The 16,249-nt window shown below is 39.9% G+C and overlaps 2 protein-coding genes across 4 annotated transcripts; both read left to right on the top strand.

The window, feature by feature from the left end:
• Positions 1-7,860: 7,860 nt before the first annotated feature.
• On the top strand, positions 7,861-10,149 carry nr2e3 (nuclear receptor subfamily 2, group E, member 3). Of its 2 annotated transcripts, none has more exons than XM_061077092.1 (8): positions 7,861-7,939; positions 8,267-8,417; positions 8,531-8,634; positions 8,754-9,017; positions 9,162-9,349; positions 9,446-9,686; positions 9,772-9,877; positions 10,017-10,149. In XM_061077092.1, exons 1-8 carry the CDS (start codon positions 7,861-7,863, stop codon positions 10,147-10,149), a joined length of 1,266 nt encoding a protein of 421 aa, XP_060933075.1. The 2 variants fall into 2 exon arrangements, with proteins under 2 accessions (XP_060933075.1, XP_060933076.1); XM_061077093.1 differs by having other exon boundaries at positions 7,861-7,960; positions 8,291-8,417.
• A 2,448-nt stretch (positions 10,150-12,597) lies between these two features.
• Positions 12,598-16,194, top strand: stoml1 (stomatin (EPB72)-like 1). Of its 2 annotated transcripts, none has more exons than XM_061076292.1 (7): positions 12,598-12,877; positions 13,575-13,681; positions 13,781-13,930; positions 14,586-14,789; positions 14,869-15,085; positions 15,194-15,391; positions 15,549-16,194. In XM_061076292.1, exons 1-7 carry the CDS (start codon positions 12,736-12,738, stop codon positions 15,752-15,754), a joined length of 1,224 nt encoding a protein of 407 aa, XP_060932275.1. In that variant the 5' UTR covers positions 12,598-12,735; the 3' UTR covers positions 15,755-16,194. The 2 variants fall into 2 exon arrangements, with proteins under 2 accessions (XP_060932275.1, XP_060932273.1); XM_061076290.1 differs by having other exon boundaries at positions 15,191-15,391.
• Positions 16,195-16,249: the final 55 nt, after the last annotated feature.

Genomic DNA, 16,249 nt, shown 5'->3' with positions numbered 1-16,249 from the left:
ATTCCATGTAACACTCCATCCACTACTAGATGAGACTATTTAAGGAAGTGTTATCAGGGTTTCCTGAGTCTTATATCCACACAAGAGTGCAAGAGGCAGATTGTTCCTGCTGGTATAGGCTCAAACGTGACAGATCATTTAAATGCCTATGTGTGTTGTGATTTTAACCAGGATTTCTAGGTTTTGATCAGAGGCCCCGTCCTTCAGAGGTAAGAGAAAAACATGTGAGCTCTGGCTATAGTTTAACTGCTGTGATTTCTAGGTTTAATTTAGAGGCAAAACTTGATTTCCTGTTAAATATAGGATAGGCACAACCTTTTGGCAATTAATGCAAAGACATTTTTAGCATCACCACCAGGGGACAGTAAAGAATGTCAATGCAATCATTTTACACACATTCAGTGTCCTCATTCCATGTTGTTTTCTAACTGTATAAAGAATGTAATTATCTCAAGATTGCAAGATTTAGCTGTGATGCGTATCAAGCAAACTTCACGGTGTGACAGCAACATGTTTTTCAATTATTTGTTACACAATTTATATTTTCTCAGGTTTTCTGGAGTGGTGTCACCATCACCTGCAATTTCAACTTGCAAGTCTCTACAACCTTTCTTTATCCATAACCCTAACCCTAACCCTAGCCTTAAACCCTAACCCTTATTGCAACCCTAACCCTAACACTTTACAAATTGGGTTTTTCATTTCCGAAGGTCCAAGAATCTCGGGGATGGGACCAATAGATCGGGAGGGCCCGCATTAGTGGGGTTAGAGCCTATTCGCAAGTCTCTACGACCTTTCTTTATCCATAACCCTAACCCTAGCCTTAAACCCTAACCCTAACCCTAATTGCAACTCTAACCCTAACACTTCAAAATTGGCTTTTTCCCTTCCGAAGGTCCTAGAAGCTCGGGAATGGGACCAATCGATCGGGAGGGCCCGCATTAGTGGGGGTAGAGCCTACTCGCAAGTCTCTACGACCTTTCTTCATACATAACCCTAACCCTAGTCTTAAACCCTAACCCTAACCCTAATTGCAACTCTAACCCTAACACTTCACAAATTGGCTTTTTCCCTTCCGAAGGACCTAGAAGCTCGGGGATGGGACCAATAGATCGGGAGGGCCTGCATTAGTGCGGGTAGAGCCTACTCGCAAGTCTCTACGACCTTTCTTTATCCATAACCCTAACCCTAACCCTAGCCTTAAACCCTAACCCTTATTGCAACCCTAACCCTAACACTTTACAAATTGGGTTTTTCATTTCCGAAGGTCCAAGAATCTCGGGGATGGGACCAATAGATCGGGAGGGCCCGCATTAGTGGGGTTAGAGCCTATTCGCAAGTCTCTACGACCTTTCTTTATCCATAACCCTAACCCTAGCCTTAAACCCTAACCCTAACCCTAATTGCAACTCTAACCCTAACACTTCAAAATTGGCTTTTTCCCTTCCGAAGGTCCTAGAAGCTCGGGAATGGGACCAATCGATCGGGAGGGCCCGCATTAGTGGGGGTAGAGCCTACTCGCAAGTCTCTACGACCTTTCTTCATACATAACCCTAACCCTAGTCTTAAACCCTAACCCTAACCCTAATTGCAACTCTAACCCTAACACTTCACAAATTGGCTTTTTCCCTTCCGAAGGACCTAGAAGCTCGGGGATGGGACCAATAGATCGGGAGGGCCTGCATTAGTGCGGGTAGAGCCTACTCGCAAGTCTCTACGACCTTTCTTTATCCATAACCCTAACCCTAACCCTAGCCTTAAACCCTAACCCTTATTGCAACCCTAACCCTAACACTTTACAAATTGGGTTTTTCATTTCCGAAGGTCCAAGAATCTCGGGGATGGGACCAATAGATCGGGAGGGCCCGCATTAGTGGGGTTAGAGCCTATTCGCAAGTCTCTACGACCTTTCTTTATCCATAACCCTAACCCTAGCCTTAAACCCTAACCCTAATTGCAACTCTAACCCTAACACTTCAAAATTGGCTTTTTCCCTTCCGAAGGTCCTAGAAGCTCGGGAATGGGACCAATCGATCGGGAGGGCCCGCATTAGTGGGGGTAGAGCCTACTCGCAAGTCTCTACGACCTTTCTTCATACATAACCCTAACCCTAGTCTTAAACCCTAACCCTAACCCTAATTGCAACTCTAACCCTAACACTTCACAAATTGGCTTTTTCCCTTCCGAAGGACCTAGAAGCTCGGGGATGGGACCAATAGATCGGGAGGGCCTGCATTAGTGCGGGTAGAGCCTACTCGCAAGTCCCTACGACCTTTCTTTATACATAACCCTAACCCTAACCCTAGCCTTAAACCCTAACCCTAATTGCAACTCTAACCCTCACACTTCACAAATTGGCTTTTTCCCTTCCGAAGGTCGAAGAAGCTAGGGGATGGGACAAATAGATCGGGAGGACCCGCATTAGTGGAGGTAGAGCCTACTCGCAAGTCTCTACGACCTTTCTTTATACATAACCCTAACCCTAGCCATAAACCCTAACCCTAATTGCAACTCTAAACCTAACACTTCACAAATTGGCTTTTTCCCTCCCGAAGGTCCTAGAAGCTCGGGGATGGCACCAATCAATCGAGAGCGCCCACAGTAGTTCTTATGCTTATGCAGCATCAGAATCAATTTCAGGAATCCACCTGATGACGTGTACAAATTCTGCGAACCTTGTCCGGCTGAAAGCTTGCTCTTGTTGGTCCAATTTTATATTGAATAACTGTGTTACTGAAAATGACCAAATAAAAGTATTTCTGACATATCAAAGGGTTGTATTTTTTTAACACAGGAAATCACTATGCATTTATAGGTATAAATAAAAAGAAGCTGTGGTCAGGGGGTTTCCTCATCCATTTCAATTTCTTTGATTGATATGTTGAAATTGCTTTGACCTGGTCATATATTGAACGAATACAAGTGTAATGCAAGTGGATTCAAATTAGCATGGATGTGGCCCAGGAGATGTGGTTACAGTTATTGTACTGTGATATGTAAACCTATACATGTTCCGTGCTCAAACAGCATGTCTGACTCAGCAGCTGCTGCAAAGACCCTGTAAACAAACTGTTGTGATACAGTCAGAAGGCGTCTGTCTCTCTCTAGAGGCCAACCTGGGAACCACAACATTAATGAACACAAGAACAGCTTAAACTAGAATGGAATTCAGGAGAGTGCAAACATCCACCAAGGCGTAACAGCCCCCTTAGGAAAAAAACAAATCTAAATTCACTAGATCTGAATTTTCAAGCCTAGTCCCCTAAACATGTCTGCTTCCCTGGCAGATATAATAGGACGACCACCGATTGCCCCAAAGGCCAGAAAGGTTACATTCAAATGTACCTTAATCCATGTCTGGTTACATTAAGCTTCATGTACACCATCGGCAATATATGTCCATCCTCTGTTTACCTGTTTACCTGCCAGAAGGACAATCAGAAAAAAGCGCAGTCCCCTTAAATTCAATCAAGCTGCAAATTTCACACACTCATAGATATCAGTCCCCTGAACATGTCTAATTTCTTTCAGATTTTAATGAAATATTCCGTGGGAAAATGTTGAAAATGTTGAAAAAGGCCTAATTTCGCATTGTTTTCCAAATCCTCACCAAAATGTAATGGGTTCTGTCCTGACCTATAACTTAAAGATTTGCTTGCATTTTAGTTTGGGGTTGTGTTTTGCCCATGTACATTGTTTTTTAGGTTGGTTTGCCAGCTGGATTGCAACAAAAGTACCGAACAGTTGAGCATCTTTACCAATGTAAAGATGGGACATGGGCCAGTACATATTCAGTTGATATTTCGGGTGGATCTGGACAAAGATCCAATGTTTTTTTAAAGGAAGTTTAGCTTTTTACATTTTCATCAATATGGGAGTAACTCAGGGATCTTGATGAAAAGAATCAGGTATATTTACTGGACTGATATCTGTGAGTGCTTATAACCTTGTTCAGCTTGATTGAATTTAAGCAGTCTGTTAGGCCCTGATGGAAGTATGCACTCTGCTTTGTGGTTAGGGTTAGGGTTAGGGTTAACTTTTAGATTTCTGGTAAATGATTTGGAACATCATATCTATAAAGATTAAAATCTTTTAATTTCTAGAACTAAATAAGCTTCCCGACCCCTTCATCGATCTTACAGCGGGCCTCAGCGATGTTAATTTACCTGTTCAAAATGATGTGACATGACTTTGATATGGACTGAGACATGAGATTTTCTCCATGTGTGGATTAGGGTAGTGGCAACAGATGGCAAGGCGGGGCGATCCCTGGTAGCCATAGTGCTGACACCTCAATCCTTCTACTTCATCTAACTTGGGGGGTTGGCGGAGGGGGCACTGGAAATGCTGAAGTGAACCCAACAAAGCTAGTTAACCACTCTCTGCAGCGACCTGGAATCAGATAGACATGCTGAGTGCAGTGTAATAGAAGCTTATGTCATGACTTGATAACAAGGCAGGAAGAAGATTATCCGGCTCAAACATTTGACCGCCTGTATTCATTTTGGTTAACTTTAAATTTGAGCTTAATGCAAAAACAGAAAATAACCGTAGTAAGTTTATTGTGATGAAAAGTCAGAATAATTACATTTTTTAGACCAAAATGTATAAAACTATAGACAGTCTTGTCTATGACATATGTTATGTACTAGCTACTTGAGGCACATGTCCATGTGTCTAAAAAGAACAGTGACCACTTTAAAAGTTAATCTCACTCTTTGACAAAAGCTGACACTCAAAGAGATTATATCAAAAAGCTGCTTAGGCTGATGTGAACTAGCTTTCAAGGGCGTCATCTGAAGGACAATAAAACTGTCTATGAACTGTCTATGAGCTGCAATTGATTACAGTGAAAAGTTTGTCATAGGCGAAATGTCTCGAAGGCTAATGGCTCTCAGACGGGTGAACGGGAGATCTCTCTGATCTGCCAAGAAACTGAGCTGGGGTTTTACCGGTGACGTGTGTTCAATCGCCCGCAGGCCTCTGTCATCACAATTGTTTCAGCTAAATCCATAATCATCCAGTTGGCTGATGGCAGCGGGCTGCTAAAGATTGGCTGCATGTGTAGGACACACACAGGGCTGAGGCATAAAGAAACGTGACACTAATCAACCTGCCTCCTTAATGCAGCATTTTTCTGATGGCGACAGCATCTTACCTGTGCTGACACCTGGACAGTCAGACATCAGAGAAAACGACAGGGAGGTCTATAACAGGTTTCACTATTATTGATACCTCTTTAGTTACACTATGTGTGACTTGTTTAGAGCCCATATATTATATTAGTGTAAAGTTATTATCAGTGACAAATTACCCTATATGAACCATCCAATTGTTTTTCTCAGAATTGACCTGTGAGTATACACCTTAAAGGTAATATCTCATCTGCTAACGTGCAGAACAAGATAATCAGCTCCCTCTGACATGTGAGTAATACATGTTATGTAATCTGACATGGTTCTCCAGATTACAATACTCAGTGTTGCTTAGGTCAGTATGAAATGTATTTCAGGCTTATCAGAGAGAAGGAACAGAGAAGGTATATAGATTGACCGTGCAATGTAAAAGCAAGTGTTTTCCTGTGAAAGACAGTGTTGTGGAAGAAAATTTTTTTAATGGTCAGTTAAAACTCTCTCTCTTCTCTCCCCTCTTTCCCACCCACCTCTCCTCTCTCCCCCATTTTTCTCTGCTCCCTTCTTGCGGTTTCTTCTTGCTGTGGATCTCAGTGTTGAGTGACAGAGTGAGACGCAAACAAAGAAAGCACACATCTATAACATGCTGGGCTGAACCAGTGATCCCATGGTCGATCAAACAAGCTGTAACAAGTGCACATAACAAATAATGAGTGATAATGAATGAAAACACTTACAGGGTAAAGAAAAAAGAATAACTGTCTTTCAAGCATAAACTTCACAACACTATTTTGCCACATTTCTCATCCCAACCCTGTCTGTGTGTATTGGTCTGTTTGTATGTTTCTTTGCAAGGAGTAATACAGATAAATAATTTATCAAAGTTTGGTGTGCAATATCAGGGGACTGATCCAGGATTTTGGTTTTTAATTTGATTTGACATTGCATTTTTCAACATTTTCAATTTTCACTGGGAATAATTCGTGGATCTTGATTTTTTTTTTAAAATTAAGGCTACTGATATCCATGAGTGTTTGGAATTTGGTGCAGCTTGAATTTAAGGAGACTGTTGGGCCTTGGTTGGAGGTATGTGCAATAGTTCCAGATTGTTACCATTTCCCACAGACAAAAATAGCTGAGAAAATAATTCAAATTACAAGTAGCTTCAAAAGGGGCATTTAAAACATTTGATCGGGACAACATGTTCTGAATTCAAGCGGCTCCGCTCCACCCCTGTGATCTGTAATCCTTTTATACACCAGTTTAAGTCAACAGAAAGAGCTCTGTTTTCATACTAAGCAGTCCTCCTAAAATCAAGTGTGACTTAATAGGGATTACTGATGTGATAGAAATCAAACTGCAGAGGACAGAGCAGACAGTCCCTTCAGCGTCTTGGTTGTTAGTCTGATTTAAGAGCTGAACCCCATCTTCCAATAATGATTTCAGCCACGACTGTTGCTTGATCGACGGGGAAAGAAAAGAGCGAGCGCAGCTGCTGATGTTTCTGACATTTCCTGTTTTAATACCTTAAGGTAAGAAAAGAAAGAGAGAAAATCCTTATTAACAGTAAATTGTACTCGGGTCAGTAATTAGCCCGACTGAGGCCTCAGAGAGCAGCCACCATATGGCCGAGGAATGGAATTAAGGGTCAACTCTTTGCTGGTCTTTCAATCTCTGCACTAATTGTTTTTCTTCTCATCACCCCCCCTTTATGTGATCCCCCGACAGGAGGAGGCCCACGTTTCATGGAAGGTTAAGCTACTTTGCTGATTTGGGGTGAATGCTCCTGAGGCCATTAGTGTCATTGACAGGGCCAATATGGCACAGACTGCAGAGTAACACTGTTAATAGGATGGTGTGGAACATATGTGTATAAGGAGAAAGACAAATAATCAATAAGCAGTCTATTGACATATCTTTTTGTGCAGTTATACGTACAGTCTAATAAACTGCTTTTTAAGCAACAGGTAGATAAGTTGATGCAGTCGTGGACTCACGGCTGGTTTCAACCAGCATCATCAGATTTTAAATAAGCTAGATAACATACAAACACCTCTCCTCAGGTTTGTTCATGATAATAATCATTCATACAAAATATATTTTGTGTCACACACAATTTGTGACTATACTTGTAATCAGGAGACACTGGTGACCATCAATATGCAGTAGTCTTTCCATTAGGAGTTGTTTATTGGCAGTGAATGTGAGAATAAACTATATATAATTTTTCTTTTCCATTGTTCACCTGTTGTGGAATACGATCATACTTGTGAGGGGTGTGACTGATTGATTCATCCTCATGGACAGTAAAGATTAAGAGGATGGCAAATCAGCATTTGCTTACACAGCGCATGTTGCTAATCTCCTTGTCTTCCTCCAGAAAGCCCCCACACGACTCAGGCTCACACACTCACTCTAACAAGAGAGAAAGAAGCAAGACGAACTGGGAACTCCGTTGACCCAACATTACATCAGAAGCCACAGAGAGAGAGGAAGTCAGCACCAGATCAAGATCGTCTGAGTAAATTTAGGTTTACTTTCTCATAACTTGTGAAGAAACTACATCGAACTATTAGGCTTTTTTTGTTTTTCAGGGCTTTGCATTGGGTCAATACATGACTTGATAAAATGATTTGATTCAGCCAGGCAACTACAGAAATACACTTTGTACAGGAGGGGAAACTTAAACCTTTAATTATCAAGTTCAGATATTAGAACTCATCTCAAAATGGAGGATCACATGACCAGAATTAACATGTTTTCTTCGGACATCTCAAATGACTGCACAGATGGAACTGAGAACTCAGGTGAGCCGCCAATCGTTATATGTTTATCATTGTACGGCAAATAGTTGTGTTAGAACTATGTTGTCCATAATGTTTGCATTTACTGTGTATTGTTTAGGAATACCTAGAATATGAAGATATAACAATGTATATATGATTTCCTTAAAATCTGTAAAATTGAGACCTAACTTTAGTTTAGTTTGAAGATAAAAAAAATGATAATCACAAAATAGATAATCAGCAACATAGGCAGGAGAAAAAACACATAATCAGTAACGTAAACTAAATTAATATTTTATTTTCTGTCTGAAAATTTAAATACTGATTGCTTGTATTCTTTCTTGACAGAAACAATTTCATTCCCAGATAAAGCCATTGGCCAAGGCCTGCTTTGCCAAGTGTGCTCAGATTCCAGCAGTGGTAAACACTACGGCATCTACGCCTGCAACGGCTGCAGCGGCTTCTTCAAGCGCAGTGTCAGACGTAGACTCATATACAGGTGAGCTGCACTTAATGCATAAAACTGCATATCTTATGAGGGCTCGTGTAAATAAGAGAAAAACTAAATCTACATTTTTGTGTTTTAAAATCACACTTTTGCCTAAATCATAGGTGTCAGGCTGGAACTGGCAGGTGCGCTGTTGACAAGGCTCATCGGAACCAGTGCCAAGCTTGTCGACTAAAGAAATGTCTCCAAGCAGGCATGAACAAAGATGGTGAGAAATACCAGTTGACTGTAAATTATAAATCCTCTACTTTTGCCTGCTCTCTACATGATTTATTATTTAATATGTACTGTAAAACACAACATGTTATTTACCTGTCCCCTTGGCAGCTGTGCAGAATGAGCGACAGCCCAGAAGCACAGCACATGTCAGTCTTGACTCCATAAGCGTGGACAGTAAAAAGGAGCACCTGGCCACCACACGTGAACTCACCTCCTCTGCTGCCTACTTGTCGGCCGTCTGCAGACCTCTGGTCACCTCGTCCGTCACCACCTCTGCCTCCATACAGCCCTGCAGCAACCCCAACAACAACCATCGCTTCATGGTCAGCCTACTGACGGCTGAGACCTGTGCAAAGCTGGAACCCGAGGATGGTAAGATCATACGGGTACAGCGATTACACGAGTCAAACAAGGAGTCAAACGTGGGACAAGTCATTAAAAAGCATTATGGTTTCTTAGTATTAGCACAAGTATTGCCTCTACATGTGATTGACTCTCTTTGTATCTAATGTGCAGTGGAGGAGAATATCGATGTGACAACCAACGATTCAGAGAGAGATCAGACTCCCTCTGACTTCCGTATGTCCCCGTACACTGCCAGCTGTTCAGAGGGTGTGTATGAGACATCGGCACGGCTCCTCTTCATGTCGGTCAAGTGGGCAAAAAATTTGCCGGTTTTCGCTCAATTGCCATTCCGAGACCAGGTGAGACTGACTGCCATAGGTTTACTGGAACAAAATGACATATGACTGAAGGGGTAAGACTTACCACAAAGGGGGAATTTTTTGTGATCTATTCAGGTGATTCTTCTTGAAGAAGCTTGGAGTGAGATGTTCCTCCTGTGCGCCATCCAGTGGTCTCTACCCATGGACAGCTGTCCTCTACTCTCTCTGCCTGATCTGTCCCCGACACAACAGACCAGGATCGGCCTGCCCATCGCTGACCTCAGCACCCTGGAGGAGGCATTCAATCGTTTCAAGGCCCTGGCTGTTGACCCCACTGAGTTTGCTTGCCTGAAGGCCATTGTACTGTTCAAGCCAGGTAAGGGTTTGTTCATTCAGTGATAGATTTGAATTTTTTTTAATGGACATTGTGACTAATGTGTGGTTTTGACTTCCTGGAGCAGAGACACGTAGCCTCAAAGACCCAGAGCAGGTGGAGAATCTGCAGGATCAATCACAGATGTTGCTGGGTCAGCATATTCATTCAATCTACCCCGACCAGAGCGCCAGGTGAGCCTGCTGTATTTCTGTTCTCTGACAGCATGCAAAGATTTTCAATCATAAGAACATCTAGAGTCTGTGAATTTTGTCATGCAAATGGAAATATAGATACATTAAGTTCATGCTACTTTGCTCTTTGTCCATCAAGGTTTGGGAAAATGTTGCTTCTGCTGCCATCGCTTCGCTTCGTGAGCTCAGAGAAAATAGAGCGGCTGTTTTTCCACAAGACGATTGGCAGCACGCCCATGGAAAAGCTGCTGTGTGACATGTTCAAAAACTGAACAAGCATCAACAGAAGCTAAAATTACACCTGCTTTTGACTTATTTTTTAATTCAACATAATAGACAGTAGGTAAGGCACAGGTGTGTATAAATTAAAATGGAAGAATGTCTATCATTGTCATATGGACTCACTTGGGAACTCAGCCATCGTTTTATATCATTTGAAAAACATGTAAAGGTTTCTGAAATTCTGATGTAAGAAAGTTAATTTCTTATTTTTGTTTTAATTTTTCATTCACAGATTTATTTACAAATAATTTATATAGGTAAATGTTCTACTTTAAATTACATCAAACTATGTATTTTTCCTAAATACATTTTGTAAGACAAATTACAAAAAGCTGCAACAAAGAATATAAACCATACAAAACATAGAAAATATAGTTTAGGTTATTTAACATAATCTGGTGCAGTTGATATTTTTGGCTAATTTATGCCCATAACAGAGTTATCAGTGTTGTTGTACCTCACAGCCAATATGTAAGAATTAAATGTAACAAGTCCTAATGTCCTGCTCAAAATCTTTTCTTCCAGTGTATTTTTGAATACTAGTATTTGATGTCAAATGTCGTGTTGCAGATATTTGATTTGCTAATTTTTGTGTTTATGTGCAAAGAATATTTCTTCTACATATGTGTACAGTTGATTCTTGAATTTGTATTAAAAGTATGAAAGGTAATTAAAAAACAGTTGCCACATTGCAGTGTGGTTGTTGTGCCTTGTTTTTAGGCCTCTGTGACGGCAACAGCCTGTGACCAGAGGCATCATGTTTTCAGCTGTTTGTCTGTACACACGTCCCATTCTTCTGAGCATGACAAATAACAATCAGGATCTAATGAATCTAAATGTGGTTTTATAAGGGGAATGTTGGTGGACGTGTGCTTTACTGAGTGACATTAATGTAATAGTACTAACAGCCATTTGACAACAAAAAATTTAAATGTCAATAGATCTTCTGTTTGTTTTCAATGAAACGATCTGTTCATTTCTTCTTTATGTTCAGCAGCATAGCTCTTGCCTTTATTCTGAAAAGCATGCAGTGTTTTGGTGAGCTTTATTTTGAAATACGGAGCCAGTTAATTCGGAAGTTGTTACTGTTGGCATGGCAACAGCATGTTTTCCTACAATGTGTAGCTTTTCTCTTTCATCAGATGATAAGTAATGAGTGACCCTTACTCCTTGTGCTAGTTGATGGGAACAATATCAATAGTCATTTATTTGATCACCGATTATAAACTAGAAGGTTTTGCATGAATTTTCAGAATTATATTAAATTAAATGTGTCCCACACTGTGATTCTTGGCTTCAGAAGCGCAGGTTGGAAACTACTGGGTTATTCTCTAACAACAGGTTTTTAAAGCATGTTAAATCATGAAGTATCTAAAATCCAAAAATATAAAAGCAATTTATAAGTAAGGCTGTCAAATATATGTAGTAAAGAAGAAAATACAATGGTTTTCTCTTAAATGTGTATCAAAAGGAACATAGAATGACACAGACACACACACACCCAATAATTTGTCCATCTTCTTCCTGTGCTTAGTTTCTCATGGGTATTAATCGGTAATCCAATCCTCAATGTTAATATAGGATTGGCCTAGGGGGTAGAGTGGTCGTTCTCCAACAAGGAGGTTGGGGGTTGTAACCCTACTCTTCCCCATCTTTATGCCGAAATAAAGAAATAAAGAAAAATATTTAAAAGAAAAAAAATGAATTAAAAAATTAAATTAAATTAAATTAAATGAATACTGCGCAGTCCGCTTCTGAGTATGAGGTTCGCAGATCGCGTCTGTGCAGGATTTATTTTATTTTATTTTATTTTATTTTATTTTATTTTATTTTATTTTATTTTATTTTATTTTATTTTATTTTATTTTATTTTATTTTATTTTATTTTATTTTATTTTATTTTATTTTATTTTATTTTATTTTATTTTATTTTATTTTATTTTATTTTATTTTATTTTATTTTATTTTATTTTATTTTATTTTATTTTATTTTATTTTATTTTATTTTATTTTATTACTCATATACCATAATGTGTACCATATTATTGTTAAAAGCTAGGGTGGAATTCGTGTGCATTATAAATAGAATAAAGCTGCTTTAAAACATCTCTTTTAATGATTTTACCTCCTTCACTGGTTTTCCTTATTGTTTATTTTGCCTTATTGTTTATTTATTTATGTGTCACCCTGGGTGTCTGGGTCCGGGGGTTCGACCTCCGGCCCTGGGTGCGGGTTGCAAGAGGCGGCTGAGCCGGACATGTCCACAGAGGATCGGGCTACACTCTGGTGACGCTAAGGCCCCCTGCTAAACTCTGCTGTGTCCTGAACACTTTTACACACAGTCTATGGTCCTGAACTGGAAACTGCAGTTGACTACATGACCAGAGGGTGGCGGTAGTGAGCGGATTTACTGGTGAGTCAGTGAACAACGAGAAGAAGAGCTGCAACAAAACACGGAACAACGTCACAGTAGCTTAGCTTAGCCCTACGACCTACGCATCCATAACAACGTATTCACCGCTGGTAAACAGTACGAATAGACCCAGCATTAGAAACAGCGTGAGTTCGACAGCACAATGTTCAGTCAGTACGAGCCGCTGCGTCAGGGAGACTCCGGGACGACTCCGGGTCTGTTCGTGCACAGAGACACGCAGCGCAGCTCCCACAGAGGACTGTCATACGACTACATCCCCAATGTGTCTGAAAACGACTTCACCGGTAACTACCACATGTTACTGTTCTATAATGACCGTCAAACACATAGATTTATATATAAAGACTATATATATATATATATAGTCTTTATATATAAATCTATGGTCAAACACACCCAGCATCAAATAACCAGATCTAAGTAACTAAGAGAGTTCCCTCTACTCTTTAAATAACCTTGTCATTTATCAAGAACAGTAGATGTTTATGTTTCCACTAGTTTCGTTTCAAACTCACCATTTACAGTTATTATGTTTTTGGAAAATATATTATAATAACATACATTGGATATTATATATACAACATTTATATTCGTGTTTTTTATGTGTGTATATATACGTTGTATACGTGTATTTGTTTGTATTTTCACATTTTTTTCATTAAAGGAAAACTCAAGATCACTAACTAAATGAAAACAAAAATAAATCAAAAAAAAAAAAAAAAGAATATATATATATATATATATAATAAAAAAATATAAAAAAATTAAGTTTAATTAAAAAAAAAGTGAATTGGTGCACGGTAAATAAAAAAAAAATTAAAATAAAAAACAAACAAAATAAATTATAAATAAAAATCTCAAGGCCCTCAAAGCAACAGATTGCATTTTACAACAATTTTTTATTTCTCTCCACAACTGGTTATCTGAAAACACCCTTAATAACCGTGACTATAGATTGAGCATTTGTTTCTTCTCTTTAAGATAACTCCCAAGGATGGATCTCCTGGACTTGCAACATGATTGTCATCTTTCTCATCTACATCGGCACCTTTGTGACCTTCCCTATCACAGGATGGTTTGTACTGAAAGTAGGCTGAAATTATTCCCTCATCAGTCTCACCACAGCATGTCCAACCACTCTCTGAGGATAAAAGCAACCAATCATCTGCCACTGATTTTGTCTGCAGACGGTGTCTAACTACCAGAGGATGGTAGTGTTTCGTCTGGGGCGAGTTTGTCCTCCGAAGGGCCCTGGGATTGTCCTCGTGCTGCCTCTCATTGACCAGTGGCAGAAAGTTGACCTGCGTACCCGTGCTTTCAACATCCCTCCTTGCCAGGTAAACAACCAAACAGACTAAATGACTTATGTTCCTGAAAACCAAACAGGTGAAATAGGTGCTATATGTACATGGATGCTTAGAGTTTGTTTATTCCACTTACACCTTTATTTCTGTTGGTTGTGTATTTTTTACTTTGTCCTACAGATGGCAGTGTGGGTACAATGTTGTTCAGTATGAAGGTGAAAAGAGTAATCGGATGCTGAGATAACTCTGATTAGTGTGTGATACTTCAAGTTGTATCATCATGCTGCCAGTAATTCATGTGACAATGCTTTAATGTCAGCAGCATGTCAATGTCTTTTTTTCTCATGTTCACATTGCTTAGCCTTCCAGTTGTCAATGCAAGTCAATGCAAATGCCAGGATCAAGGCAACATTTAGTTTTTTATAAGAATATATCACAAGAACAGCTTCATCAATGAAATACCTCACTTCCCATCGTGTCAAGCTTATGTCACTTTTTTTGATGATGGTAAGATTTTCCTTCTGAGCACTTTGTTCCTAATTTTTCGGAAACAATTTGTTTGGTATTAAACAGTGATTAATGTTTTGTCGGTTCTTTCCATAAATTGTGGCAAATGTTAAAAGTATTACCGGTAGGTCAAAGTTAACGCTTCTGTCATTTTGATACAAATGTGATTCTGCTGTTGCAGGTTGCCACTCAAGATGACGGTTTGTTGTCAGTGGGAGCAGACATCCAGTTCAGGATCTGGAACCCTGTCCTGTCAGTCGTATCAGTCCAGGACCTGAATGCCTCGACCAGGATGACGGCGCAGAACGCTCTGACCCAAAGCCTGGCCAAGAAGACTGTGCGGGAGATCCAGACCCAGAGGCTTAAACTGGGAGAATATCTTGGGGTGAGACGACATCAAAGCTACTCTGCGCTGGCTTTTCACTGATTCAGCTCAGACTTTAATCCTTTCTTGGTGTCTGCAGATGGACATTAATGAGATGACTCAGCCCTGGGGGTTGGAGGTGGACAGGGTAGAGCTTACTATAGGCTCTCTCCTGAAAGCCCCAGAAGAATACCCCTCTGGATCTGGATCCCTCATCCTTCCTCCATCTGTGCCTGGACTGGAAGGCCTCACTGGCCCCATCCAGCAGTTGGCCATGCACTTTCTGAACCGTACTGGGAGTTCACATCCTCAACAAGGTTTAGCCCCAGAACATAAGACTTTATATAAACTGCTTTTATACAACATGTACTTGTACCTGTAAAATGATGGTGTACAATAAAACTATGAATTTTCCTCCTCAGAAGACTGCATTACATTTACAGATGAGCTCAGCAATGTCCCTGAGAATGCTGTGTCCACTTCAAGTTGTGTCGAAGAGCTGCTCAGCCAGGTAAAGCCCCATCTCTCTGAAGCTTTGGTTTGCCGAGTTGGGGCCTGCTTCCAGTTTGACATCAGCTCAGGAGATGGACACCATCGGACTTACTTTGTGGATTTAAGCCAAGGTAATGGTTCATATGTTGTAGTAAATATCCAGTAATAATTTGTATTGAGATAAATCCTGTAATTGAATGCAAGTCACATAAAGTAAATGTATCAAGCAAACGAAAATTGTATTAACATTATCAAATATCTCTGTTACTCTGTGTGTGTGCTCTGTAGGCAGTGGTGCAGTTGGAGCAGGGTCCTTGTGCCGAGAGCCAGATGTGACACTGAGTATGAGCGACAGAGACCTTTTGGCCATGTTCCACGGCGAACTCCGACCATATGCTGCATACACCAGTGGCAGACTTAAAATCCAGGGAGACATTTCGACAGCCATGAAGCTCGAGGAACTCATAGGTCTACTTAAGAATCAGAGATCTTAGCAAAGCTTGAATGAAAATAGATGTTTTTCATGTGTGCACTGATTATATTTGTTTTAAAGTGAATTTCTGTGACGGCCTTGTCTTCCTTTACAAATCAAAGCAAATGCTTGTTTACGGAAACAACACATTTTTGAAGGTCTTCAGCAAATTTTTCTGTTGGAATAGTCACAACACTGGGCAAAAAAAAAAATGAAGAAAAAAATCCTGTGCTTTTATTTTGAAGGGGATTATTATGCAGCGGAGTGCCTTCTATTCCCACTCCTTACTTAAGTTACTTAAGTACTTACTTAGGTTACTGAATTGTTATGTATGTTGTATTACCTTGTGTCCTTAAAATGCACTTTTTGGTTTTTAATTAAAATGCAGCTAATTGAGTGTTGAATTTTTTTTTTGTGTTGACATAGTCATACTGTGATATTCTGTACTATCTCAGTTTCAAACTGCACCATCTTTTCATTAAAAACATTTGAGAAGTTGAACATTTTCGTTGATTTG

This window comes from Limanda limanda, chromosome 8 (assembly GCF_963576545.1).
Source record: "Limanda limanda chromosome 8, fLimLim1.1, whole genome shotgun sequence".
Lineage (NCBI taxonomy): Eukaryota > Metazoa > Chordata > Actinopteri > Pleuronectiformes > Pleuronectidae > Limanda > Limanda limanda.
Note: the sequence above shows the minus strand (reverse complement) of the source record. Positions and strands in the feature narration are given on the sequence as shown.

Excerpts from the sequence above, each read along its gene's own strand:
- stoml1 (XM_061076290.1), top strand. The coding sequence starts at position 12,736 with ATGTTCAGTCAGTACGAGCCGCTGCGTCAGGGAGACTCCGGGACGACT. Across the intron at positions 13,931-14,585 it reads TCAACATCCCTCCTTGCCAG|GTTGCCACTCAAGATGACGG; the intron begins GTAAACAACCAA and ends CTGCTGTTGCAG. Across the intron at positions 14,790-14,868 it reads AACTGGGAGAATATCTTGGG|ATGGACATTAATGAGATGAC; the intron begins GTGAGACGACAT and ends TGGTGTCTGCAG.
- nr2e3 (XM_061077092.1), top strand. The coding sequence starts at position 7,861 with ATGGAGGATCACATGACCAGAATTAACATGTTTTCTTCGGACATCTCA. Across the intron at positions 9,018-9,161 it reads AAAGCTGGAACCCGAGGATG|TGGAGGAGAATATCGATGTG; the intron begins GTAAGATCATAC and ends TCTAATGTGCAG. Across the intron at positions 9,878-10,016 it reads TACCCCGACCAGAGCGCCAG|GTTTGGGAAAATGTTGCTTC; the intron begins GTGAGCCTGCTG and ends TTGTCCATCAAG.